At 38.5% G+C, this 26,643-nt stretch overlaps 1 protein-coding gene across 2 annotated transcripts in view; it reads right to left on the minus strand.

The window, feature by feature from the left end:
• Nucleotides 1-1,820: 1,820 nt before the first annotated feature.
• Nucleotides 1,821-26,643, minus strand: part of LOC126335375 (kinesin-like protein Klp98A) — a 386,747-nt gene continuing 361,924 nt past the window's right edge. For both annotated transcript variants that reach the window (XM_049998589.1, XM_049998598.1), the window contains 5 exons: nucleotides 14,395-14,499; nucleotides 14,092-14,140; nucleotides 13,943-14,003; nucleotides 7,254-7,429; nucleotides 1,821-4,550 (listed from right to left, as the gene is read on the minus strand). In XM_049998589.1, the coding sequence (XP_049854546.1) occupies nucleotides 4,314-4,550; nucleotides 7,254-7,429; nucleotides 13,943-14,003; nucleotides 14,092-14,140; nucleotides 14,395-14,499 (628 nt within the window). In that variant the 3' untranslated portion in view covers nucleotides 1,821-4,313. The remainder of the gene's footprint in view (nucleotides 4,551-7,253; nucleotides 7,430-13,942; nucleotides 14,004-14,091; nucleotides 14,141-14,394; nucleotides 14,500-26,643) is intronic.

The following is a 26,643-nucleotide window of genomic DNA, read 5'->3' on the forward strand; positions in this document are numbered from 1 at the left end:
CATAGTTTTCTTTTATGTTATACATAATTTATAATCTGGATGACATTTGGAAGGTAGTGGAGTATGACATGCAACAACCATTATGACTGACTAGAACACCCAGAATACTGGGAAGACATAACAATACCCAACAAAAGTTTGCAATTGTCAAGAAATGGAAAATCGAGAACCATCTTGGTTTTTGTTACAGAAATAATGTAGAGAAGACACAGAATACTCAGTTTACATACTTATTAAGATATAAACAAAAACTGAAAACTTGCTTAGTGGCTTTACTAGAGGTTTAGCTTCCTCCTGCTCCTAAAGCTAAAAACAGAGATGATACTCTAACCTTTCAATGTCTATCACATCAGAAGCAGCTCAATGCCACAGAAAAATAAAACTTTGCTGTCAAAAATGAAATCCTTAAAAGTGAAATCCTACTGTTGATATCACATATGTTTGTTGAAACAATTCTAAGAATTCCAAAGTAATATTACTAAGTCTATTAATATGCTTTTAATGCAGCTGTAATGCTGATACTTTCGAGAGAAGGTTACATAAATATAAAACTCAGTAAATAAACAAGCTGATATGTAGAACATTGTTTTTATATATTGCACTCAAATTATTTTCTGTGCCTTTTACTTTTAGCTTTAAAAACAAAATTTTACCAATCTCTGTGGGATTAGGACTAAACATGATTTAACACACAACTTATCTGTTAAGATATACACAAGATTAAAAAATGTAACAGCACTAAACTGACAGACAGGAAGGTTTGAAGGATAGATAATTTCATACTAACACCTGTGAGGGGGGGTGGCGGTTGGGGGGGGGGGGGGGGAGGGGAGGAAGTGGAGGAAATTACTTATGATGGAGCTACAACAGCAGAGACTTCAAAATTAACGGTAGATCAAGAGTAGCACAAGAAAGAACAATCATATAGAAACAAAGGAAGCAGAAATGGTAAAGCTACCATCAACATGAGGATGAAAAACTGGGATACATGAAAGGAAACATAACAAAAAAAAAAGAATAAATAACTAAATAAATAATGAATGCAATGAGGGAAAGAAAAAGGAAATACAATGTTGGCAGTCTTTAAGAGTGAATGGTGAGCAGGAAAACAATAATAGTCTAGATCAATTAAGCATTGTAATTTAAGAAGAAAGATGTCCTATTACAGTGTAACAATATGTAAAACCTATACTTTCTCCTGCATTAAGAATAATTTTTTTTACACACATCTACTCCAAATTCACTGCATATTGGTTTAAGCTTACTTTTGGAAATACAATAACTGATATCCTCTTTCATCCTCCCTTCACTGTGAATCTGTTCTCCTCTCCTCTCTATGCTCTACACTATTTCCTGTGAATATAACCTCTCCATTCCTTCCTCTTGTAATTTCTTTTTTATCTGTATCTATACTCCTGGTAACAATTTTATTTACTTCTCACAATTTGGAGATAATTTATCAATACACATCCTTTCTGAGATGGAAACTTCCTGAAAGATCTGCATTATTAATAATTACTCTTCTACACCATCATAATTAAATATGTCCTTCTGAGAACTATCGAACTAAATGCTTTATTGTGCCTCACGTCCTGTTTTCTGCCATATCACTTCTTTTCAGACAGAACTTGTGGTAAGTACCTTCACAAAAACTGCCAGAAGAGATACAGTATCCTTACTTTGAGAACTAACAGTTCCTCCCTCGGGGAGGATGGGTGGATAGATTTCATTTTTAACCTTTCCCAATCTATCCCTCTCTGCTCCAGAAGGAAGGAACTGTTAGGTCCAAAAGCTAGGGTAGTGTATGTAGTAGTGTCTACTTGCTGTACAGACATTTGTCCTGAAGGAAAGCACTAGCCACCAATTGTGTCATAATTTTATAGTTTTCTGGAGAGAATTTTCTGTTGATTCATCACTTCCTTTTCCCATTAATTTCTGAACATTATCAAAAACATTTAAGTTTAAATATTTTTTGGAATAAATTTCTACTGTTATTTAGTTTATTACTTGTCATCTCTTCTGCAATGAACAATAAACAGAGGGAGAATTTTCCACAATAACACCAACAGCACAGGTACAAATTATGTAAGAAAGAAGAAGCATCTTTCTGTAATATTACACAAACTACTCAGTTTATATGAGGAACAGCCACACTAATTTGCATTTACTGTGCAACTTTTTTATTTTAACAAGAAATTGGCACACATTTCATTCGACAGAGTTTGAACCAGGTAACTTCCATATAGGAATAAACCCTGAGCAAATTCACTACACATAAGACAATATTGTCCAAAAAAAGTCAAAAAATCAAGATTGCAAGTAAAAATTGCTTTAAAGACCATAATTGACCCAAAAAGAAACATAAATCTGTGAATGCTCGATGTAATTTTTTCATACTGATAGCTTCTTCAAAATGTAAAAAGAAAATGAAGAACAATGCAAAAAGCAGGGTTGACAAATGATTTGGAAAGCTAATGAATGGTGAATATCAACAATTCACAATCCATGCATAGTCAATATACAAGTGCTATTTAAATATAATTTACATCCATTCTTTCTTTTTTATTAGTGCAAAATCAATGCATTTGCAAATCATTTTCATGAAAAAAGTGGTGAACATAACTCATGAAAAAAGTGGTGAACATAACTCAGTACTTATTGTTTCCTACATTAACAACGTAAAACAAAAAATTGAAGACACAGCTTACAGTTCTCAAGGATTGTTTGCATTCCTTTTTTAATAACTCCTACAAGAATGCGTTTGTCTCAGTAACAAAGAATAATTGTTATTGACAACAATTCTTTCACATCCATACATCATAAACCCATCACCCCAAAACAGGAGGGGGGAGGGGGAGGAGGAGGCAGAAATAATGATGATGATGAAGTCAGTGTTGTATTCTAAAGTTTCAGAAACACAGTTTATCAGCAAATGTACAAAGAGTGAGTTTGTATCTTACAATTAAAATAATAATGATAAGAATAGTACTGAATACCTTTCATACTCATTTTGATAACATGAGTATGTTATAGGTTACAAATATCTTTAAAGTAATATGGGTCCAATTTCATCTGTGTTAACTACTATTGCATCTCTCAATTAGAGAGATCAACAAGTTATTTTGGATACATATTGAAAGATATCTTTATGAGGTATCATGTACAGAACTGCCAAACAGGTTGTAAGACAGGGAATTGAGTAACACTAAATCACTCAAACGTCTCTTTATATAAATGCTTTTGGCAGATTAGTCTCAACATAAATTACTTGAAAGACATAAAGTAGTAAGACTAACGGGAAAGGGTGAAGGTGAATAATGTGAGGACAAAAAGTGAAAAACCATTACAATGTTTACATAGAGAAACTGGGGCAAAATATTCGTGTGCAGATATACAAACAAGATGCTCATTACAATTATAGAATTATTAAAAGCTTCATTAAAGCAGTATTTTAATCAAATTAATCCCACATCATGAAGAAAATATTGTAGAAATAATTTTAAACTAAATATTATTGAGCACAGTTTCTTAAAATTGAACAGTTTCTACAATTACTTCAACTTGTATAATGTTTCACAATGTAGCGTAATCAGAGAAATTTTATCTGCAGGATAATAATAAAGAAATCCAAAATATTGTAGCCACTTATCTTCGTCCCTTCTTACATTTTTTTTATGTCTCCTTTTATTATTGAAACTCACATAATTAACCACTCTTCAATTCAGATACATTTGGAAATCAAACAGATTACAGTATTTTCATATCACTTACAGAATAGCTTGTTTACACTAAACTTTATTTAGATAAACCATAAAATAAAGTAAATAGGTATAAGCATTTTGCACCTTACAGGCCATTACATATTCATCTGTGATTTATAAAAATATGAGCTTGTCTGCATCATTAAAAGAAGAGAAGAAATGAGAAACCTCACTGAATACCGTAGAAAAGTAAATATCAACAAAAATTAAATATTGCTATTCTCTGTGTGTACTACACTGTTAAAAAATTACAAAACACTTTTGTCATGGAAATATGATCTGCCATCAAAATACTAAGCTCCATGCTCAACCATTCTTTACATATATTATTCTTCATTTACATACTCTTTTCAGCTATGCATCTCATTAAACAGCTGAGTGTGTCGTCAAACAAAACCAGTAAAGACTTTCAGAACAAAATTCTGAAAAATAACAGTTGCACAAGAGCAGCATAAGTAGCTGGCTTGCAATAAATTATTACAGTGCTTACTTAATAACATGTATCACACTTCATTAGTCCAGAAAGAGCTTGCTCTCCATTACAAAATGGCATTAACTTGTGCCAAACTTCCCTGTTTCAAACACACCTTTCCGGAAAAAAGAAGAAAACTCGAGAAGTGCAAGTCGAGTTGGATTCTGTACGCAAGAGAATAAAGGACAACTCTCTATTGTGGAACATACTTCAAGCAGCTGCCGTAGATATGTCTCCAATTGGACACGACGCAGTCGAGCCACAGATTCCGATTTTTTTGAGAAGAAGCGGCGTGGAGGAAATTGCAATGCTTCTACCTGCAGAAAAAAATAAACACATGTTTAAATATTTCTGGTACCACATACACTTCAAAGAGAGAAAAGCAGGGGGCAGGCTGCCGAGGCCTGGCCTCGAAGTCAAAGACAGTGTGTGTGTGTGTGTGTGTGTGTGTGTGTGTGTGTGTGTGTGTGGGAGGGGGGGGGGGGGGGCACGTGCGCACTCACTTATTTATTGGATATACTCCAAGTTTCGTCTTTTGCAACAGCTGTACACTTATGGTTCCCTCTAGTATTTTTATTAATTATGTTGAAAGAATACAACTATGCAATTACGTTTTTCAGTACAATGAAAAAAACTGAGAAAATTTGCAAATTTCACTTTTTTTATTTGCTCGATGAATAGTTTTGAGTTGGGACACATTTTCATAATACCATGTCATGTAGTCAAAATGGTACTTGGAAGAATGCAAATGAAGTGTAAATGAACAGTTACTGCACATACAGGTAACTGTAACTGTTCAGCTGTACATCCATCAGGTTTTGCAACTGCTCACACCCACTCGTACAGCCCGTGGAACTGAGGTGGCAGCACAAATACTGAATTTCTATTAGACTGATCCAGATGACTTCTTTAGCTGCCCCATCACCATGGGCAAGTGCTGGGCATAGTACCACAAACGACAGGTGAAAAAAAGAAGTAATGAAAATATGGTTTCAGCACCGCAAAGAAGGTGAAGAACTGATGATCAACAGGTGAGGTGATGGTTCCATGTAACGGTGTTGACAGATTATAACGATATGGAAGAAACTGTCATGGAAGCATAGGACCAAAACTCCCAGGGAGATTACAGGAAGCTCTAATGATGAAGCACCATAGGCAGCTCCCCAAGGTGTGCTCTCGTTCAGTGATAATTCCCTGGCTTATTCTATGTGGGGCACAGTCACTCATGCAGATTCTTCGGGAATTCACATTTTGCTGAATCTCTACATTCTCCTGACATTGCACAAAGTGACCATTGTGTGGAAGGCACTTTTATAATGACACTGAGGTTAACGCTGAGCTTATTTTTGAGGTGGCACATTTCCTAAACAGCGAAAATGCAGGAAAGGTCTCTGTCAAACCATCCATTATTAGTAGATCAGCGTCACATAGGACGCTGGATTTGAAGAGAAGGACCACAACCATCACCAAGTTTCATGATCAACAGAAGATTAAAAATTGGAAATTCAAAGCTGAGCCTTATCCTCAAATGTGTTCTTACCTACTGAGCTATGCCTGACCAGTTCACTCCTCACACAAACCTTTAATTTTCTTGGGCAATGTAAGGTGAAATTACTTATGCTGATTACTTCTGCCTCATTGTTACCATCATTTTCCATTTGTTTATGTCCTCCTTTTCTTCCTCTATTTGTGGCTTCCTCCATTTCATATGTTCCACACCACATATGTATACTATATATTTCTGTTTTCATTGTGTATTTCCCTTATCTCTAAATTGTCAATTGGCTTCTCTGCATTTTCTCACTTTTAAGAATATCAAATCTTGCAAATTTAGTAGTATTTAACTGTTCATTTTTCACCTATTCCATCCTCTCTCCCTCCCGAATGACATTCTGCGGAGCTTTCTCAATTAAGCTTACTTATTTTTTACAATAGTTTTCTATGCTTTGCCAGATAAATGAGACGCCGGGCACTTAAAACATACAAGACAAATTATTTCTGCCTTTATCTTATTGTGCTAGGTAAGTTTCTTTTTTTTCTTATAATTGTGTTTGATTCCAATTTTGCTGTGATTACTATCTTGCAATATATGCTAAAATCTCAACTGCTTACATTCATTTCTTAAATTAAACAGTCAATTCTTTTGCTTCCCATGATACTGTTGAACTTCAATATCAGTTACACTCTTTATCAATAAATATGCTGTCAGATCTGCCAACTTCAGTTTTTATCAGGAGAACTGAAACACGAAGGAAAAATATTGGAATTTACCAGTTCACCAAAATGACATTGATACAGACATTGTGCAAATTCAGATTCAAGAAGAAATAAAATCAGGTTTGCTACTGGGAAACTAATGAGATCTTCATTCTATTTATATGCTCTGAACAGAATACTTTAAAAAGAAAGAAAATGATGCAACCAAATGCACTGAATTACTGAAATGCAAAATTTGTCAAAGCCGTAAGAAAGAAAAAATATAACAAGCTAGTCAAAATAATTGTGGTTTACAGAATGTATCAGAATAGTGTTCTCTTGAATACACAAAAAAATTGAATACCAGGTTCTAGAATGAACATGAACAGCCTCGACTGCAGGAAGCCTTTATTTTTGTTACTGATTTCGGTCAGTTTTTGCCCATCTTCAGATCTCATACCATGATGGTGGTGAAAGGAGCAGGTGTTACAACTCCAGGAACTTCAACTGCAGTTGACATTCATGGAGTTGTAACACCTGCTCTGTTCATCACCATCATGGTATGAGGTCTGAAGATGGGCAAAAACTGACAAACCAGTAACCACAAAAATAAAGGCTTCTTGCCATCGAGACTGTTTTTTTCATTTTAAAGTAGTAAAAAAACTGTTGTTCTTCATGAGAAACGTTCTCAAGGAATAGCAGGTACTTTGCTAGGGTATGTAAGAAAACATTCTCTAGTCCCATGATTTATCTCCACACACTCTCCACAACTTCCAAATATCAGCAACAGATCACTGCAGGAAATATCATTTGTGTTTACTCACCTTCGATCCATATTTTGCAGACATACGCTGATGTAACTCTCTGAAGCGTTTGTAACGTCTCAGAATTGTCCACCTGTCCTCACCCACACAAACTCGAATCACATACTCATAGTGAGTGAAGGATCCAGCACCTCGCAAAACGTAGGATGGTATCTGCACCCAACTTGCACAGCCATCTGTAACAATAAAGACAGAAATGAGAAAAAGACGTTATGTTTCCTTGAATAATTGCCTTCACTTCCAACTTAAATGATTTTGTTTCAGTATGTCTGTGTGTAACAAAATCAACCATATCATTTTGTTAACTACCTATGCAGGTGCAGTATTAAAGATTTCTCCAACCAATCAGCTTTTCGTTGCATCCAAATGAATATCAAAAGAAATACTCAAGTAGTGGAGTTCATGCCCCTACCCTTCCCCTGACCATTGAAATGACTTCTAGTCAGTTACAGTGGAACTGCAGTACAACATGGGCTCTGATACTGGTACAGTTGCATGTGAGAGAACTACTGTCTATGGCCGCTAAGGCACGAATGTGATTGCATCTAATGTGAACAGCAAATGTGGTGGGGCGAGGATGGGGCTGTTCAGGTTCAGCATTCGGAGGCCATGCTGGGAGTAAGGGGGGGGGGGGGGGGGGCAGTTCAGAAGTAGTGAAGAGGAAAGGATCTGTTGATGCATTGGCAAGGTAGAAGGCATTTGTGTACTGCAGTGGTGGGAGAGTGGGAGAAGGGAAGGGACTATTGAACATTGAGGTCAGGGGGATTATAAGAAAGAAGGATGTGTTGCGGGGACAGTTCCCACCTGCGCAACTGAAAAAACTGGTGTTGTCGGAAAAAATCCAGGTGATAGCACAGCCTGTAGAGCAGTCATTTAAGTGAAGTGCGTTGTGTGGGGCAGCTTGTTCATCAATTGGATCTGTAAACCATGTACTGATATGTGTCATGACCAAGTAGCTTTGGTTTACACAGTCCCATGGAAATTGATAAATAAACAAAAAATAAATTAAATTTTATACATTGGCTGCTAAACATGCCATTCAGCACAGTGTGCTTCACTTTTATGACTGTTTCACAGCCTGTGCCATCTCGATTCTTCCCATCAATGCCAGATTTTCTGAACTGCACAGGTGGTAACTATCTGTACAATGTATACATCCCCCTCGTCCATCTGTCTATCCTCTTCCCTGCTGTCACTACAGTACACAAATACCGTCCATCCTGTCAATGCACCTAAAGTCCTTTCCTCTTCTCTATGTCCTCCCCCCTCCCACCCACCAAAGCCTCTATCGTTAGGGTGTGGGCAAGCTGTGTGAGAATGCAGAAAGAGCTGGCCATAGTTTGCGACCAGATGAATGCACTTTTAGCTATGGTCAGTCACCTGCAGTCTGCTGCCTTGGGGTGTATTGGTGGAAGAGAATGTGGCATATCTTAGGGGACACCTCAGGTGTCACTTGTTTCACTAATGGGCTCTGCTCCAGAGGCAGCTCCTGGTGTACCCAGCATGGTAGAATCATCTTCATAGCAGAGTGAGTGGCAGGCAGGTGGTAATGCGTCTGCAACACTCGAGGCAGAAAACCAATATGGAGACTGCTCCTCTGGCCTCACCCATTCACTTCGTGAGTGGACAGGTGGCCCTCCTTCAGCAGCGTCCGAGCAGGTAAAGAGGAGGGGGGGGGGGGGGGGGAGTGGTTTATTTGTTATTGGGAGCTAGCTGCCAACATTAGGCACATTATGGAGCACCTTCAGCAGATTGCGTTCATGTCCGACAGTGTGGTGGAGGCCTTGCCTGCAGCTATAGCGCATGCAGGGTGCAGTCATCTGCCAGTTGTGGCTCATGTCAGCACCAACGATGCCTGTTGCATTGGTTCTGAGGCCATCCTCAGTTCATATAGGCACCTGGGAGAAGTGCTGAAGGCTGCTGGCCTCACATGTGGGTGCAAGCAGAGTTTGCAATTTGTAGCATTGTTCCCAGAATTGATCAGGGTCCTTAGGTCTGGAGCAGAGTGAAGGACTTCAACTAAATAATTTGTTAACTCTGTGATTGTCGTGCCAGGGGACTTCTAACCTGTGTTATTGGTTGGGGATTTGTAGGACTCTCCTTGATAGGTCTGAGGTACACTACACAAAGGAAGCATGTACTCGGGAATCAGAGGACTTGTGTAGAGCACATGATGGCCTTTTGGGCTAGGTGTTAGTTTTGGGTACTCTGATAAACACTCACCAGTTGATATGCAGCAAAGGAAGTCAGACCACATTCAGAGTAAACATACTTTGACTGTTAAAATTTATCAGTAAATTATAGAAGTATTTGTAACAAAGTTCCCGAATTTGTTGCCCTCCAGGAAAGTCCTCATGAGTCCTCATGCTTAAATTATTCTCAGGACCAAGAGCTGGCTGAAACCTGCAATGTAAAGCTCCAAGATATTTAGTGAGTCAGGGAACGTATATAAAAAAGACAGATTAGAGGCCATAGGAAGGGGATTGTTCGTTGCAGTTAACAAAAATATTATCTCTGTTGAGGCTAAAGTTGAGTGTGACAGTGAAGTTATCTGGTAATGTTTAACAGATCTAAGTGAAACCAAGTTAATTGTTGGATGTTTTTATTGGTCACCCGATTGTGTTGTCACAGTTTTAGAGTAATACAAAGAATGTCTATGGCCAGTAGCTTGTAAATATACAGATCATCCATAATTGGTTGGAGGTGATTTAACCTACTGAGTATAGACTGAGATGTCTATGGTTTCATTACAGGTGGTACAGACTGACAGTAATACGAATTATTTTTGAACACAATTTCTGAAAACTGTCCCAGGCTGCTAGTTCAGCAATGGAAATATCTTAGACCCTGTAGCTACAAATAGCCGTCTCTACTCCTTCAACATACTTTTGCAGCAGGACCATGAAGATACATAACATTAGGGCTTATACAGAAGCACATATACAATCATTTTTCCATCGTTCTATTTGCAAGTGGAGCAGGATGGGAAATGACTAGTGGTGTTAGTGGTATGAGGTACCCTCTGCCACGTGCTGTAAGGTTGATTGTGGAATACCAATGTAGATGTACACAGCAGCCCTCTCTTGTACCCATCACATTCTCTTATGCTGCCATAGGTAGCACTAACATCTTGCCCCACTCCTACCATGCTAAATCCTCCCCCTAGTCATCTCAGACCATCTCCTTGGCCCCATCACCCATCCAGCCAGATTGCTGCTCACTTCAGATGTAGTCGCAGTTGGGCCTCAGTCACATGGTGAGAGATGTTGTTGTGTGAATGTGAGTGTGTTCTACTTCTGACGAAAGACTTTGTCCAGAAGCTTCAATATTTCTAGTGTGCTTTTCATTTTTCCTGTCTGTGGCCTGCCGCCTCCTCTTTGTAGTAAGTACCAACCTATCCTTTCCATATTTGTTTCTTTGTGTGGTGATTACACTAATAAACCTTTTCCAATTACATGGTATTTTAGCTCAAATTTGGAATTTCAAATGATGTTACATGGCTTTAAAAATGGTATTAATTTACAAAATGGTTACTTAGTGTAATGGTAAAGGTACTAACTTTACAAGCAAAAGGTTGTTGGTTTGAGACTCGCTGGATACCTAGAAACTATTTTATTTTTAAATCTCCATAGAAATGACTTTGATCATTATTTTTATTCAGCTAATTCATTACATGCAATTTCCTTCTGTTCATTTGTCAGATGATATTCTTCATTATATGAAATACATAATTTGCTCTCGTTTTTCTTCCTGTCAGTCTTTTCCACTCGGAATCCTTGTTCATGTGATTTTAATTATTGTTATGTATTATCTTTGATTTAATTAATATAATTTAATAATATAATTTAATAATCACAACATCTCAGCATGATGCGGAGAATGGAAGTGCTTGACACACGAAAACATGACAAGCTACCTGTAATAATTAACACAAAAGTAATCCAGAAAATTTATGTTCACCAAATGTAAAGAGTAAATAAAAATGAAAACCCACTGATGATGGCACAGTGGTGCCAAAACATATTTGGGTACTGAGAAAAACGGTGTTTTGTGTAACTGGCAGACCTCACATCCAAAAATTTTAACTGCAAACACAGCCAATACAAGGAGCTGCAAATCAAAAAGATGGATATTAATTACTTCCATTTTGTCACCTGACATTTTTGGCCATGCTATTGCAATCATTATTTCTCTGTACCATTTTGCTTTACTTAAAATCCCTGCTTTTGCGTAAATCATCATCCACATTACTGTGTCCAGAGTGCAATAAGATTTTATGTTTTAAATTGTGTATGACCATTGCCATAAAAAAAGATGTACATCCTGTAACGAAAAACACATTCTTGACACCACTGCACAATCAATGTAAGATTCCAAATGGAAAATGACTGATTGATAGAAAAACAAAAATGATGTATTTCATATGATGATTAATATGATGTGACACATGGAAAGAAAAAAAAAAATTGCACGTAAACCAATTAACTGAATAAAAATAAATATCACAGTCACTTCGATAAAGATTTTAAAATAAAATAGTTTTTAGGTATCTGAGGAGATTCAAACCGGTAAGCTTTTGCATGTGAAGTCAGTACCTTAACTATTATCTATGCAACCAGGCTGTAATACCTTTTTTAAGGCAATATGGTATGCCACAAAATTTCAAAATTTTGTTTTATCGATTACTCGCAAACAAGGCCCCACGAGGGTGAACAGTTGCAGACTGTAATTCCCTGTATAGATTGATTCAGAAAGTTGATCCCACCACTGGGGATCTCTCCTTGTTTAAAAACAATGTATTCTGGTGTATGTAATATTTTTCATTACTTTTTATTTGATCAGAGCTGTATGGTGCTACACTGTTCATTTACATCAGTTGTCCATCAGAGCTGCTCATGTGCTTAATGCAAAGCATGATGGCTTATTCGACACAGCAGGATTGAAACTTCCTGGCAGATTAAAACTGTGTGTTGGTTTTAATCTGCCAGGAAGTTTCATATCAGCGCACACTCCGCTGCAGAGTGAAAATCTCATTATAGCAGGATTGAATCTGTGTGCTAGATTAATGACTCTTGGTCCTACTAAATGTTTGACTTAATCACATATTTTACCGATAACAGTAATAGAGTTCTGCGTAACAACTTGACAAGTGATGAATTCAACAATTTCTTGCTGGATGGTTTACAGGATTTTAAGGGACCAAACCACTATGGTCATCAGTCTCTCAATACAGGCATGTTAGAAACATGAGAAAACATTTGATTTTAAACCACATAGATGGTAAGAGAAAATTGGTATAGGGTAGCCATAAGAGGTGTTAACAATAAATTATTACAGGCCCACGGCATCTTGTCCTGCAGCGGGAAGCCCACCTCTGCACTGTGACGGGCTGCCTCTCCCACTACACAAAGTCAATACAGCTGCCAAGTTGGCTACCTCAGGACCGAAAAGGCAGAAGGAGGAAACCCTTCATCCCCGTCTGGCAGCCGGCCGGAAGATAACTATAAAGGATTCACATAAAAGTGTACAAACTACTCTGATGGGTGAAGTTTAAAAGCTGATTTGCTGCCTAGGGATTGTCAGCTAGAATTTTTTGAAAGTGACATACCTGAGGCTGTTCACCGAGTCAATGCAGATTTGGAAGCATTCTTGTGATAGGTTGCAAATGTAGTGAAGGACACACACAAGTGCCACCAGTTCTACCATAAATAGGCAGTGCTGACTAGTCAGGGATATTGTTCGTTGGTCCTGGTGCACGTATTGGTGTAGCCCGTCCGGTCTTTAACTCTTGAGCCATCCATATAGACGATACTCGAACTGGGGTACTTCCATGAAGACCAACTTATGAAAAATTGAGGAATCTATCACATAAAGGTAACTTGTCTAACTCACAGTGCAAATTTCAAAAGGGCCAGTCTACTACTGATAAGCTGGAATTTACTATCGGAATGTGTTTTAGCTGCTATCAGCACCTCTTCACTGCCTTCTTCTATGTCTACTTATCTTTCTGAATTTAAACCCAACTCAATCCACATCTCTGATAATCCTCCTATATGAGAGGCTCTACAGAGCACAGTTATTATAACACTGTGTAAAAGTGTCCCATAGTTGTCAACAGCTCGGTTGTAGCCATCAAGACATTATTGTGCACCTTCTTCTAGACCGTCAAAACTACTTCTAATATAAGTGGTTGCCTTTCCTTGCTAATTTTGTGTCTCCTGGATTTTCAAAACTCATAGTAGTTAGTATTATTCAATATATTAACTGCTTTTACTGATATTTAAATTCCTTCATCATTATATTCTTTTTCCCTTCCACTAATTTAACACCAAAGTACTGTAAATTTTTGTACTCAATACTACGATGTGATGCCACATCAGTTAATAAGTTTGACTTATCAACCTTGTGTTGGAGTTACATTGATATACCAGTACTAGTAATATTTATATATTACTAGTTTGTGTTGACCTGCACTACAAACTTTGTGTCAACTCCTAAAACACTCTCCTGAATTTTTGGCCTTTAACTTACTGCATCTTTCTCTTTTATTTGCTACTAAGGGAAAAAATTCTCTCTCATAGTTCAAAATTAGCATGTTTTGTCCAAATTTAGATACAAGTGTTGTGCACCCCTGGAAGTTTCTGAACACTATCTATTCATATTTTATATATGATTTAAAGCCTACTCACCAGATATAGGGGAAGGGATGCTGAGACTGTAAGCAGAAAGACTATCTGCATCTCCCTGACTCTGTATTTAAATAAAAAAGGAAAGATATGTTAGAAACACAACAGTCACAAATTCCCAACAAAAAAGAAAAAGAGAAACTATCACTTACAGAATTTGAAGTGTAGAGGATTGGACTCACAGGCGATCCAAGTCGGCCACTGGAATGAAATTTAAACTTTATTAAATGAAACAGGATTAGCATTATCATCAAAAGGTGGAAGATAAGTAATAATCACAATAGGCATGTAATATGTGATAACATTTCAATGCCAACTGTACCAATTGCTGACATCTTTTATGCTGCATTCAAAACGTAAATCATAAAAAAGGAATGACGAGAATACAGTAGTAAGGGAAATTAATGTAGCCTTAGCATGTATATATAAAGGGTGTACAATCCCATGACACATACTGAAGAATTCTCTTATGTATGTTCTGTGAAGCTCTGCGTCTTGGACTGTCTTCCTGATAACTGTGGGTATCTATCCTCAAGCTCGCACTCAAGTTCTCAGATAACCTGTAAAAGTGAACAAATGAGGTAATATTAACAGTTAATATCTTTACAAATACCATAAATTAATTTTAAGTTATTATTACATAAACTAACATGGCGGAAATGCAATAATGGAAATTCTACCAGTCTCTCAGCTTAAATGATAACTGGCCAATTGTTTTTCCAACTGTGTAATGTCAGAACAGGGCTGACAAACTTGGTGTGATGATCTGTGTCAACACTATTAATTGCCCTTGAGCACCTGGATGAAGAAAACCCATTGAAGATGTTTCACTGGAATGCTTAGGGCTGGGTATTATTTATGTTCTGAGTAAGCTAATTCTAATTTAACATCTAATGATTATGCTTCTTTTAGTAATATTTGATCAATTACAATTGTTAAAAAAATCAGAAGATGCCACTTACACTGACAATGACTGTAAGAGAGACTGTTTTATGGGAGTGGTAGGTGAGATACTTGTAACATTCATTTCCTACTAAGTCATCACAGTTCTGTTTTATAGTTTGTGCAAATAAAAAATGCAGTGCCACTATCCCCTGAAGGACACATATCTGTTCATCCAAATCCTCTACTTTTGCTTAGTTATCTGAATGTTTTTATGGCTCATAACTGCAGTCTCTCACTGTGATGTGGAAATAGTCAGTTTTACAATGTAACATGCTGCAAGTTTCCAAGTACAGTTATTACAGCTCCACTATAGTCAAGAGGAAATGTACTTCAGTGCATGTGTGGCCCATTGTTGAGGACTCTGTAGTGCAGCTGTCACAATAGATAGAGTGAAATATTTTTTTAATAATGGCTCACAAAATTCAGATTACATGAAGCATTTCGAATATTTCCCATGTATTTAAATGACATTCAAGTTGTTTAGAGCTGTTGATATCGAGTGATGTTTGTCAAGTAGTAGCTAGTGAAATGCTGTTGAGCTCCATGAACTGGAAGGGGAGAAGATGCCTTCTGCATAGTACAGCTTTTATGGGATTCTAGAATACTCAACAAGCTGAGCCTAAGGGAGTCACACCAATCTCCACAATTTTCGAGTTCTAGTGCTTACAATGAACAGGCACCAATAGAGTGACTGAACTTTCACTCTCAAATCTCTGTCTCTTGATTTCTCGATTGCATTTTGATGCATCATTAATTGATGTTTAATATGAATGTTTTGAAAGTGTTAAGGGTATGCCTCTGGAACTGGCTGTTCTATCCACAGTAGTAAAGTCATCACAGCCGTCTCAAGAACATTTTTCCACACAAGTGATATATCATTTGTTTCCTCCTCCTCCTTCTCCCCTCCTTCAACAAACATTAGTCACTATTCCAAGGGCTCTTATTAAGGACTTTAAACATTATTCTAAATTTAGTGATCATGGAAATAGGTTGCTTTTTTTTTATAATAAGTAGTACACAAACATTAATCTGTAATGAACATTAATTTCTGTATTCTGGTGCTAAATATTACAAGAAGAAACATTTTATTTATATTTAAGGTAATTCCTGATATCTTTGTAATATTTTAGTGAAAGCAGGAAGATGTAGTCCTACTGTTTTGTTCTAGTTTCAACAAAAATGTGCTATTTATTAAAAAGAGTGGAAAACACAAAATTTGTTTTTTTTTTTTTTAAATAATGCAATATTTTCATTCTATAATTTACTAGTGGGACAGAATACAAAATTATCATCTAATTTTATACTGACATATTAAAGAAGACACTGTTTGAATGCATATGTTGCACATTACATGTGAAGAAAACTCACTACTAAGTACTTAAATTTTAGAAAATTTGCCTAAAACTAATTCAAAAGTGATAAGCATGGTAAAATTTTATGTATGCAACTGAAAAGAGAAATACAGACTTGCACAGGATACAAAACAGAAATATTCTAGTAATAAAGTAATGTATAATTCCTACAGTTGTGTGGCATACATACTGATAATGTTTCCCTTGAATTAAAACATTACAATGAAATTTTTCTACTCTTAACTTTGAAAAACACTTCAGAATGGAATCTGAATCTACTGACTTCACAGAACCATTTTCAACAGCTAAAGTTGACAGTCCATAAAATTGTTCTAGAGAAATTACTGACTTACGGTGTGTCTTTATCAGCTTGAGTTTTGAAAAATTCCTTTCACCACTATCTGCCTATACAGGCGATGTTGAGAAGAATTGCGAGCTTACAAAAGAACTGAAAAAATGACAATAAAGTTGCTTTTTGTAGTATAAGATAATAAACTCTGTAGTGGACTTCCAGCAGGAAGACTGGGTGCTAAGATCAGAACTTCATCATTTAGTTCCTTCTCACTGGTGTCACATTCATCACCAGTAGTTAACGCAGCTCAAGACCCATGCATACAGCTTTTAATTTCCCATCATCCTACATCTGCAGATCATGAATACTGTATTAGTTCTTTGCTCTAACTATGCTCACGAGCTCAAATACACTGGAGGGCCAAAGCAACTGGTACACCTGCCTAACATCGTGTAGGGCCCCCGCACGCACACAGAAGTGCTACAATACAATGTGGCAGGGACTCGACTAATGTCTGAAGTAGTGTAGGAGGGAACTGACATCATGAATCCTGCAGTGCTGTCCTTAAATCCGTAAGAATACCAGGGGTGGACATCTATTCTGAATAGCACATTGCAAGGCATCCCAGATATGCTCAATAATGTTCATGCCTGGGGAGTTTGGTGGCCAGCAAAAGTGTTCAGGCCCAAAAGAGTGCTCCTGGAGTCACTCTGTAGCAATTTTGGACATGGGGAGTGTTGCACGTCCTGCAGTGCAACTCACATCACAATCGTTACACTGTGATTTGTCTGTCATTCATAGTCGAACCCATTTATTTTATGATGCACGAAAATGTACGATAACAAAAGCAAAAAAGTTCCAGTAAATATGTGTTCACAAATGAGCAGTTTGCAAATATGTGGTACGAGTTGCCACTAGCTTTAGTATGACGTACTGCCCTAGTTAGTATAGTTTATTTGAAATGTCAGTTAAATCCCCCATCTAACTGGCCTCAAATTTCACCCTTGCCATAACTCAGATTGTGCAACACTGGGGAATATGGTACATTTTGCCGCTGATATAAGACAACTTCTAATGTTCCAACATAGTCGAAAATGAATACGTGAGCCTGTTCTTGATACTGAAGTCAGTGCTGGTTCATAACCTCACATTTGCAATGTCCTAACAACTTGTTTGCTGATGATACACAGTCCACATAAATTTTTCACTTCACGTGCCTCTTCTGTCCCTCTTAGATTGGCACCGCAAGCAGCCGTTTGTGTTGCATGGGCCTTAGATCAGCCCTAAAAGGGCATACAGTGTCAGTAAAGTGCCCTAGAATACAGTAATGGGACCATCACCATATAGTTTTTCAGATGATTATGTGCAAATAATGTTTTCTTGATTTCGGTCATTAACAATTCCTTGCTTCCTCACTGTGTTTCCTTGATGATGTGTATTATATCTAACAAGGTCGACGATATAAAGTCAGTTCATAGTAAAAATAAATCTGTTACTGATAAATCAGATATATGTACAGTATTTAACAATCATTTTCTGAGCATTTCTGGCGAATTAAATAAAAATTTAGCTTCTACAGGGAATCATATAACTCTCTTGGCAAATGCCTTTCCAAAATTGATGTCTGAAATACTCCTCTGCGATACCGACAAGGGGGAGACTCAGTCAACAATTAAATCACTGAAGACTAAGGACTCCCATGGATATGATGAAGTGCCTATCAGAATAGTACAGTACAGTGCTGCACACATGAGCCCTGTACTTAGCCATACTTGTAATTTTTCCTTTAGGAATTGTCAGTTTCCTGAATGATTAAAGTACTCAATAGTAAAGCCGCTTTATATAAAGGGAGAAAAGAATAATGTAGACAATTTTAGACCCATTTCTATGCCATCAGTGTTTGTTAATGTTACTGAAAAGGCTGTGTATGTACGGATAATTGATCATTTTATATCACATAATTTACTATCAAATGTACATGTTCGGCTTTAGAAGTCGTTCAACGACTGAAAATGCTATATTCTCTTTTCTCCATGAGGTACTGGGTGGGTCAAACAAAAGGTTTCAAATGCTAGGCATATTTTTTGATTTAACCAAAGCATTTGATTGTGTTGATCACACAATATTGCTGCAGAAGTTGGACCATTACAGAATACAGGGAGTAGCTCACAATTGGTTCACCTCTTACTTTAACAACAGACAGCAAAAAATCATTATTCACAGTGCTGAGAATGGCTGTGATGTGGGATCCGAGTGGGGTATGGTCAAATTAGGGGTGCCACAGGGATCAGTGTTGGGGCCATTCCTGTTCCTTAGTTATGTAAATGATACAGGTAACTCAATTTCTGTTTGCTGATGACACTAGCTTAGTAGTAAAGACTGTTGTGTGCAACACTGGCTCGGTTTCAAATAGTGCAGTTCATGTCATAAGTTCATGGCTTGTATAAAATAAACTAATGCTAAATCACAGTAAGAATCAGTTTTTACTGTTTCTAACACACAATTCAAGAAAACCCAACATTTCAATTTTACATAATGGGCATATGATTAATGGAACTCACCAGTTCAAATTCCTAGGTATACAGATAGATAGTAAACTGTAAGAAAGCCCACGTTCAGGATCTTGATCAGTGCCTTAATGCTTCCATTTTTACTATTCAAATGGTATCTGAAGTAAGTGGTCGGTCGACAAGAAAATTAGTCTACTTTGTTTAGTTTCATTTGCTTATGTCATATGGTATTATATTTTGGGGTAACTCTTCCCATTCTAAAAGGATATTTTTGGCCCAGAAATGGGTAGTTCAGGCAATAAGTGGCGTAAGTTCACGAATCTCTTGCCGACCTGTTTTCACTAGTCACTGACATTGGCCTCTCAATATATATATTCTTTACTGTTGCTCCTTGTTAACATTATCAGCTTATTCCGATGAATAAGCAGCTTTCATTCAGTTAATACTCAGCAGAAATGCAACCTGCATTTGGATAGGTTTTCCTTAACTCTTGCACAGAAAGGTGTGCAGCTCACTTCTGTATCCATTTTCAATAAGCTACCACAAGAATAAAAAAAATCCTAGCAGTAATCCATGTGCTTTCAAATCAAAACTGAAGAGTTTCCTCATGGGTCACTCCTATTCTGTTGATGAGTTCATTGAAAACTTAAGCTGATTGTTGATTGCTTTTACTTAAATTTATGGCTTGACTTTTTTTGGGATCATAAATATTTTATTTTCATTTTTTATAACTTTTATGTTTTAATTTCATGTACTGTCACATTCCATGACCTTGGAGATATGCTTCTCAAATTGGTCCTACAGATCTTGATGTGTAAATAAAAATAAAATAAATGTAACTGTCAAATACATGTTTTTGAGATATAACTGAAGGGACAAAATGTCCACAGATAGGCATTCGAGAATTTGACCACACTGATAAGAGATTCACAGCTTTCCCCTGTACAGAAGCCATGAGCGACATGTGCTTCAGAGAAGTAACTATTAATTAAAAATTTGTGCTCAAATTACTTACAGTTTTTTCCATTAAATAATAAGAATATTTTCATTAATGTGATTTCAAGGATATTGATGTCTTTTATAATTCTAGACTCATTAATTACAATGACAGGCACCTGTATCACAACACATTATAGCTAAAAACATTTGCTACATACATCTAACCACAGTTAAACTAATCTCTACTGTTATTCCAGAGTCCCAGTAACAGGTTTTATCTTTCCTGGTGTCTAGTACTCAAAATCGAAACATTTCAATGCAAATTCTCTAACTTTAATGGGCTGTTGATAAATTATTTCGGTTAATATTCCATGTGATAATCATGACAAATAGCCTTACACATACTTCAAATATGAATATGGAAACTTGGATTTACTGGACAGTAGTCATACATATTTTGTACCTGACAGTGAAGTGAAACTGATCAAAACTACACTGTTCTACAGGGTTTCAGCAATCCCATGGAGCATGCCATTACAAGTAACGTTCCAAGAGCCATTTTCTTTGTAAATACAGACAGACAAATTGATGTAGAACAGTGCAGTGTTGGTTCCTCTTAGAGTTAGATGATGTGCACCTATTATTAAGTTTGCACAGGGAGGTTTGTACCACCTGGGAAAATCTGAGATGATACTGACTTTTCATTTCTCATGGTTTCTTTTAAAATAATGAATAAAATGTCCTAAGCCTAGGATCATGACCAAGACAGCCAAACACGCAATTCAGTGCTGGTGGTAGCAAGTTTTACTTTGTCAGATACATGTTTGAATGCTATCATTTGTTCATTTGAAAAGAAGCAAATCCTATTTTCCCTATCTATCTTGAAATAAAGCATCAAACAATGGAAAATACTGATGGAATGATTACAATATTAACAATATTATGATGAACCCTTTTCATAACACTGAAATCAAGCATTCTGGAAGACAGATCCGCGTGCTTGCACTGAGGTATCATTATATCACATCACTGTCATTACCAGCCATTTTGTTTCCAGCGCTGCATAAAGCAACTTCCAGGCTACTACTTGCATTATGGCCATATACAACATGCCTCAGTGTTGCTCCATCATGTTCCTGTATCTCTTCCTCCCACCTTCCATTCCATCATTGTCTTACTCTCCTGTTATCTCTTAGAAGAACTTCCTTGGTCCATTAACTTTCCACCCACTAGGTTACATGTCCTGCACACCTTCAGTTCATTGTCATTAGTGTCATAACAATGTTTTCCACTTAATCAACATATATTTCTTTTTCTTTTTTTTCCCTGTTCTAATATTCTAAACTATCTCTATGTTTGCTGAGAACAGTTATAATGATATGGGATCTCCTTGTCTTAAATCTCTTTCAATTCTGGATTTCTCACAATCCAGATGAAGTCTAATACAATCTGTAAAATTAATGTATATTTTCTTTAGCACAGGTTGAATCAATGCCTTGTTTCTCTAAGGCTTTAACTATAGGTTTTGTTGAAACTAACAAGGGAACATCCTCAAATATCAATAATCGATCGTGATGAAATAATGATATACAAAAAACGTTTTTCATTTAAAAATTACTATGTAACTAATGGTCTTGAATACCGTATAATCGACTTTTGTAATAATGTGAAATTTTTCAAGATACCCCACCACCACATGAAAATGTCTGTTAGCACATCAATTAAAGAAATAAAACTAAAGCTGGTTTCTGAAATATCATTTCTGGAACATAAGCTGTACACAATTTGCTGTTGGAGTAGTTTCAACATACATAATTAAAATATCTAAACATTCATTACTATTCTAACTGTGAAATTTACTTATGTTTGTTTTACATTTTAAACTGTATTTTACATACATTTTTTTACTTTTAGTTTAACATTTCACATTTGTATATTTTGTTAATTGAAAACAACAAGTGACTCATTATTATGTTAGAAAATAATTACAATAATGATAATCTATAAAGAAATGCTTAAAACATAACTTTTCTACACCATGCACGTAAAATGAACAAAATTCTTTCATGTAACATGTGGTGTCACCGCCAGACACCACACTTGCTAGGTGGTAGCCTTTAAATCGGCCGCGGTCCGGTAGTATACGTCAGACCCGCGTGTCGCCACTATCAATGATTGCAGACCGGGCGCTGCCACACGGCAGGTCGAGAGAGACTTCCTAGCGCTCGCCCCAGTTGTACAGCCGACTTTGCTAGCGATGGTTCACTGACTTCTACGCTCTCATTTGCCGAGACGATAGTTAGCATAGCCTTCAGCTACGTCATTTGCTACGACCTAGCAAGGCGCCAGTATCCATACTTTTGATATTGTGAATCATGTACCATAAAGAGCGACGTTCTCCATTAATGGATTAAAGTTAAGTATTCCACCAGCTACGTCTGTTTTTCTCAATTCTAATTTCCTTGTCATGTTTCAGACCTCAGGCCACCCTGCGTGAGCTGAGACGCGTGCATTTCGGCCTCCTTTGGAAAAACACGGTTGGCTCTCCTGCCAACCAAAACATTGGCGACGAATTTAAAAGTGTTCTTATCTAAATTGCCCTGATTTACTTGTGTAATGGCTTTGCCACAATATCCAGATGTACTGTTCGAATTTTATCACTTACAGAATCAGCAGACGCAGGCCTTACTGGATGCCCTTGGACAGCTCGTCCAGGGTCAACGTGCGATGCAAAACGATGCGGCAGCAGCCGCTTCACCGCTAACGCAGCCACAACATGCTGTTGCACCAACTTTTCGACCTTTTGATGCTGCACTGGAAAGCTGGACAGAGTGGTCATGCCAATTTGGATTCCATCTCGCCGCCTACAGAATTCAAGGTAACGAGCGGCAGCCTTTCCTTCTTTCATCCGTCGGCGTGAGCACGTACCGTGTGATAGTCAAATTATTTCCCCGACGCGACGTAGCAACTCTGTCCTATGATGAAATTTTGTCTGCATTAGATGCATATTTCAAAGAATCAGTCAATGTAGTTGCGAAAAGGTATGCCTTCTTTCGTAAAAAACGTTGCAACCTTGCAAGGCCTTACTAGCGATTGTGCTTTTGAGTGTCAATGTGGACTCCATTATTCAGGTACTATGGTATGTGATGCAATTGCACAGAATGTTTCTGATGTTCGTATAAGGGAACAAATTTTGAAACTGGTAAATCCCTCCCTTCAACAAGTGATGGACATTTTGGATCGGCAGGACACGCTTGACTTTGCTCAGGATTCATGTGAATCTTCGCCAGCAGTGTGTCGTGTCAGGTTAACCGGCCCGCCGGGCGAGCTGCACGGAGCAGTAAACAGCCCTCGCGCCCGGCAGCGCCGCTGACGCCAGGCCCTCAGCCACGTGTGCCGCGCAGGCAAGCAAATGCAGTGATCTAATCATGCCCGCGGTGTGCTACTAAACATTCGAGTGAGAACTGCCCGTCACGCCAAGCTATTTGATTTTATTGTAATAAAAAAGGACATGTTCAGAGTAATTACCAGGAAAATCTCCGATCGGAAGCTCATAACCCTTCTAGGCCCTTTGCTTCGCGTCGGAATCGGAATCGAACCAAGGATATTCAGGCTCGCGAAACTTCGCCCTTGGAAATTCATGTAGTTCATTCCACTCCGCGCAGTGCCACTCTCTCTAACAGTGACTGTGTTCGTCCCAAAAGTAGTGTGCGTCGATATCACCGGAACTCCCGTCAAGTCGCAAGTGATTATGTACCAGTGCCAGTTCACGTTGCACGAGACAGTCGCTCTTGTCGTCAGCAGGACAATAAACTTTTTGTATACTTGGACATTAACGGCAAAGTGATACCTTTCCAGCTCGATACCGGAGCTGCAGTTTCACTGATCAATCAAGACACTTACAAACTGCTGGGCACACCTCCATTGCGTGCCGCAAATGTTACGTTAAATAGCTACTACGGTCAACGTATCCCTGTGTTAGGACAGTGCAGCCTTCTTGCAAAATACAAAGGACAAACAAAACTTGTGTCATTTTACGTCCTTCGTTCTTCTTCTGCAGTGAACTTGTTTGGTTTCGATTTATTTCAGTTGTTTAATTTGTCTATAGTAAATCAGGTTCTCTCAGTGAACCAGACTGTGCCTTCAGACAGTGTTTCTCGTCTATGTGAAGAATTTGCAGACATTTTCGCACCAGGCCTTGGTGGCACTAAGAACTGTAAAGCAGATTTGGAACTGAAAGTAAACGCGCAACCGAAATTTTTCAGAGCGCGCAATGTTCCCCACGCATTGCGTGATGAGGTCGCAAAAACATTACACGATTTGGAATCACAAGGTGTAATTGAACGTGTGCAGGCTTCTCTCTGGGCATCACCTTTGGTAATTTAGCCAAAACCTTCCGGAAAGTTGAGACTTTGTGTGGACTTCAAGGCAACAGTGAATCCACAACTAGTGATTGCAACTTTTCCTTTACCCCGCCCGGAAGATCTTTTTGACAAACTGTACCCGGGTAAATATTTTTCGAAGTTGGACCTGGCAGATGCGTACTTACAAATACCGGTGGACGAAGAATCCCAGCGCGTTTTGGTGGTTAACACGCATCTTGATTTGTATCGATTCAAACGACTGCCATTCGGGTGTGCATCCGCCCCTGCATTGTTTCAGCAATATCTACAAACTTGTTTGTGCGTCGGTCCCTACTGCAGCAAATTATCTGGACGATATTGTGATCTCCAGAAAGACGGAAGAAGAACATTTGGCCAATCTCAGAACATTATTTCAGGTCTTGCGACAAAATGGTCTTCGCTTGCGGAAGGACAAATGTGTGTTTTTTTCTCGGGACTTGCCATACTTGGGCCATGTACTCAATGCCCAAGGCATACATCCCAGTCCCACGCACCTTCGTGCCATACAAGACTTGCCTTTGTCGCAGAATTTGAAGCAGCTACAGAGTGTGCTGGGAAAAATTACGTATTACAATAAATATATTCCGCATGCCTCTTCAATTTCAGCTCTGCTTCATCGCTTACGCCGTAAGGGTGTTCCGTTTGTCTGGACGACAGAATGCGAACGCGCTTTCATCAGTTGAAATCGGCGTTGATTTCCAATACTTGCCTTACGCCATTCGATCCCCAGAAGCCCCTTTTGTTGATGGTGGATGCATCGGATTTCGGGATCGGTGCTGTGCTCGTGCACAAAGATGGATCGCACGATCGCCCTATTGCCTTTGGGTCCAAATTGCTCTCGTCTGCGCAAAGAAATTATTCACAGATCGAGAAAGAAGCATTGGCTCTCGTATTTGGTGTTACAAAGTTTCATGATTTCTTGTATGGTCGTCACTTTTCCATCATCACAGACCACAACCATTGACATCGCTTTTTCATCCGACCAAGTCTGTACCTCCATGTACAGTGCAGAAATTCATTCGCTGGTCTATTTTCCTCTCGCAGTACCGCTTCGATATATTGTATCGGTCCACTGCTACGCACGGAAACGCCGATGCGTTGTCCCGCTTGCCTGTTGCTGAGGATAGGGCATTTGATTCCTCCGAACTTGCTTGCATGTTAATTGATGCGGAAACCGATGATGTGGTCGAATCGTTTCCGATTGATTTTCGTCGTGTAGCTACAGCTACAGCTGCCGACCCTGTCCTTGCTCCCGTTCTGTGTTTTGTTGCTATGCAATGGCCCTTGTCAAAGTAACATATCGGGGACCCGTTGGTTCGCCGATTTTTTGCTCACCAGGAGAGACTTTTTGTACGACATGGTGTTTTGCTGTTGCGTTCTGATAATGATCAGTCTAGGGTCATGTTGCCATGATCGTTACAGTCCTCTGTCTTACAGCTTCTCCACCAAGGACATTGGGGTATAGTGAGAACGAAACAACATGCTCGTCAGAACTGTACTTGGTTCGGAAACGATGCCGCGATTTTGAATATGTACTCTTCTTGCATGGTGTGTGCCGAACAACAAACAGCACCACCGCGGAAATTCTTTGCATGGCCAAAAGCCACTTCCCCCTGGCAACACTTACACATCGATTTTGCTGGTCCGTTCTGGAATGCTCGATGGTTGGTTGTGGTAGATTCATTCAGTAATTTTCCTTTTGTCGTCCAGATGTCTTCCACGACGTCATCTTCCACCATCCAAGCGTTATCCGCTATCTTTTGCATTGAAGGTCTTCCACAGACTATTGTTTCCGACAATGGCCCACAATTCATGTCCGCAGAATTTCAGTCACTCTGCAAGGCCAATGGTATTCAACATCTGACATTCGGGCCGTTTTCGCCGCAGTCCAACGGTGCCGCTGAACGATTGGTCAGGACAATCCAGTCACAGATGTTGAAGTTGAAAGAGTCACATTCTCGGGAGGACGTGCTATTGCTCTTTTTGTCCTCATATCGCTCTCAGCCCCGCGATGGTCGCTCGCCGGCTGACTTGCTCCATGGTCGCCCTCATCGAACCTTGACGTCGTTGCCCCATCCGCCACATCAGGTTCCTGTGCAGCGGCAGACACCTGCTTTTGCTCCAGGCGACGTTGTCTACTATCGCCACTATCGAGGTTCACAGTGTTGGCTCAAAGGGCGCATTCTTCGCTGCCTCGGACACACTATGTATCTGGTTTTTGGGGCCTCTGGTGAGGTGCGTCCGCATCTCAATCAGCTGCGCC

Source organism: Schistocerca gregaria, chromosome 1, assembly GCF_023897955.1.
Source record: "Schistocerca gregaria isolate iqSchGreg1 chromosome 1, iqSchGreg1.2, whole genome shotgun sequence".
Taxonomy (NCBI): Eukaryota; Metazoa; Arthropoda; class Insecta; order Orthoptera; family Acrididae; genus Schistocerca; species Schistocerca gregaria.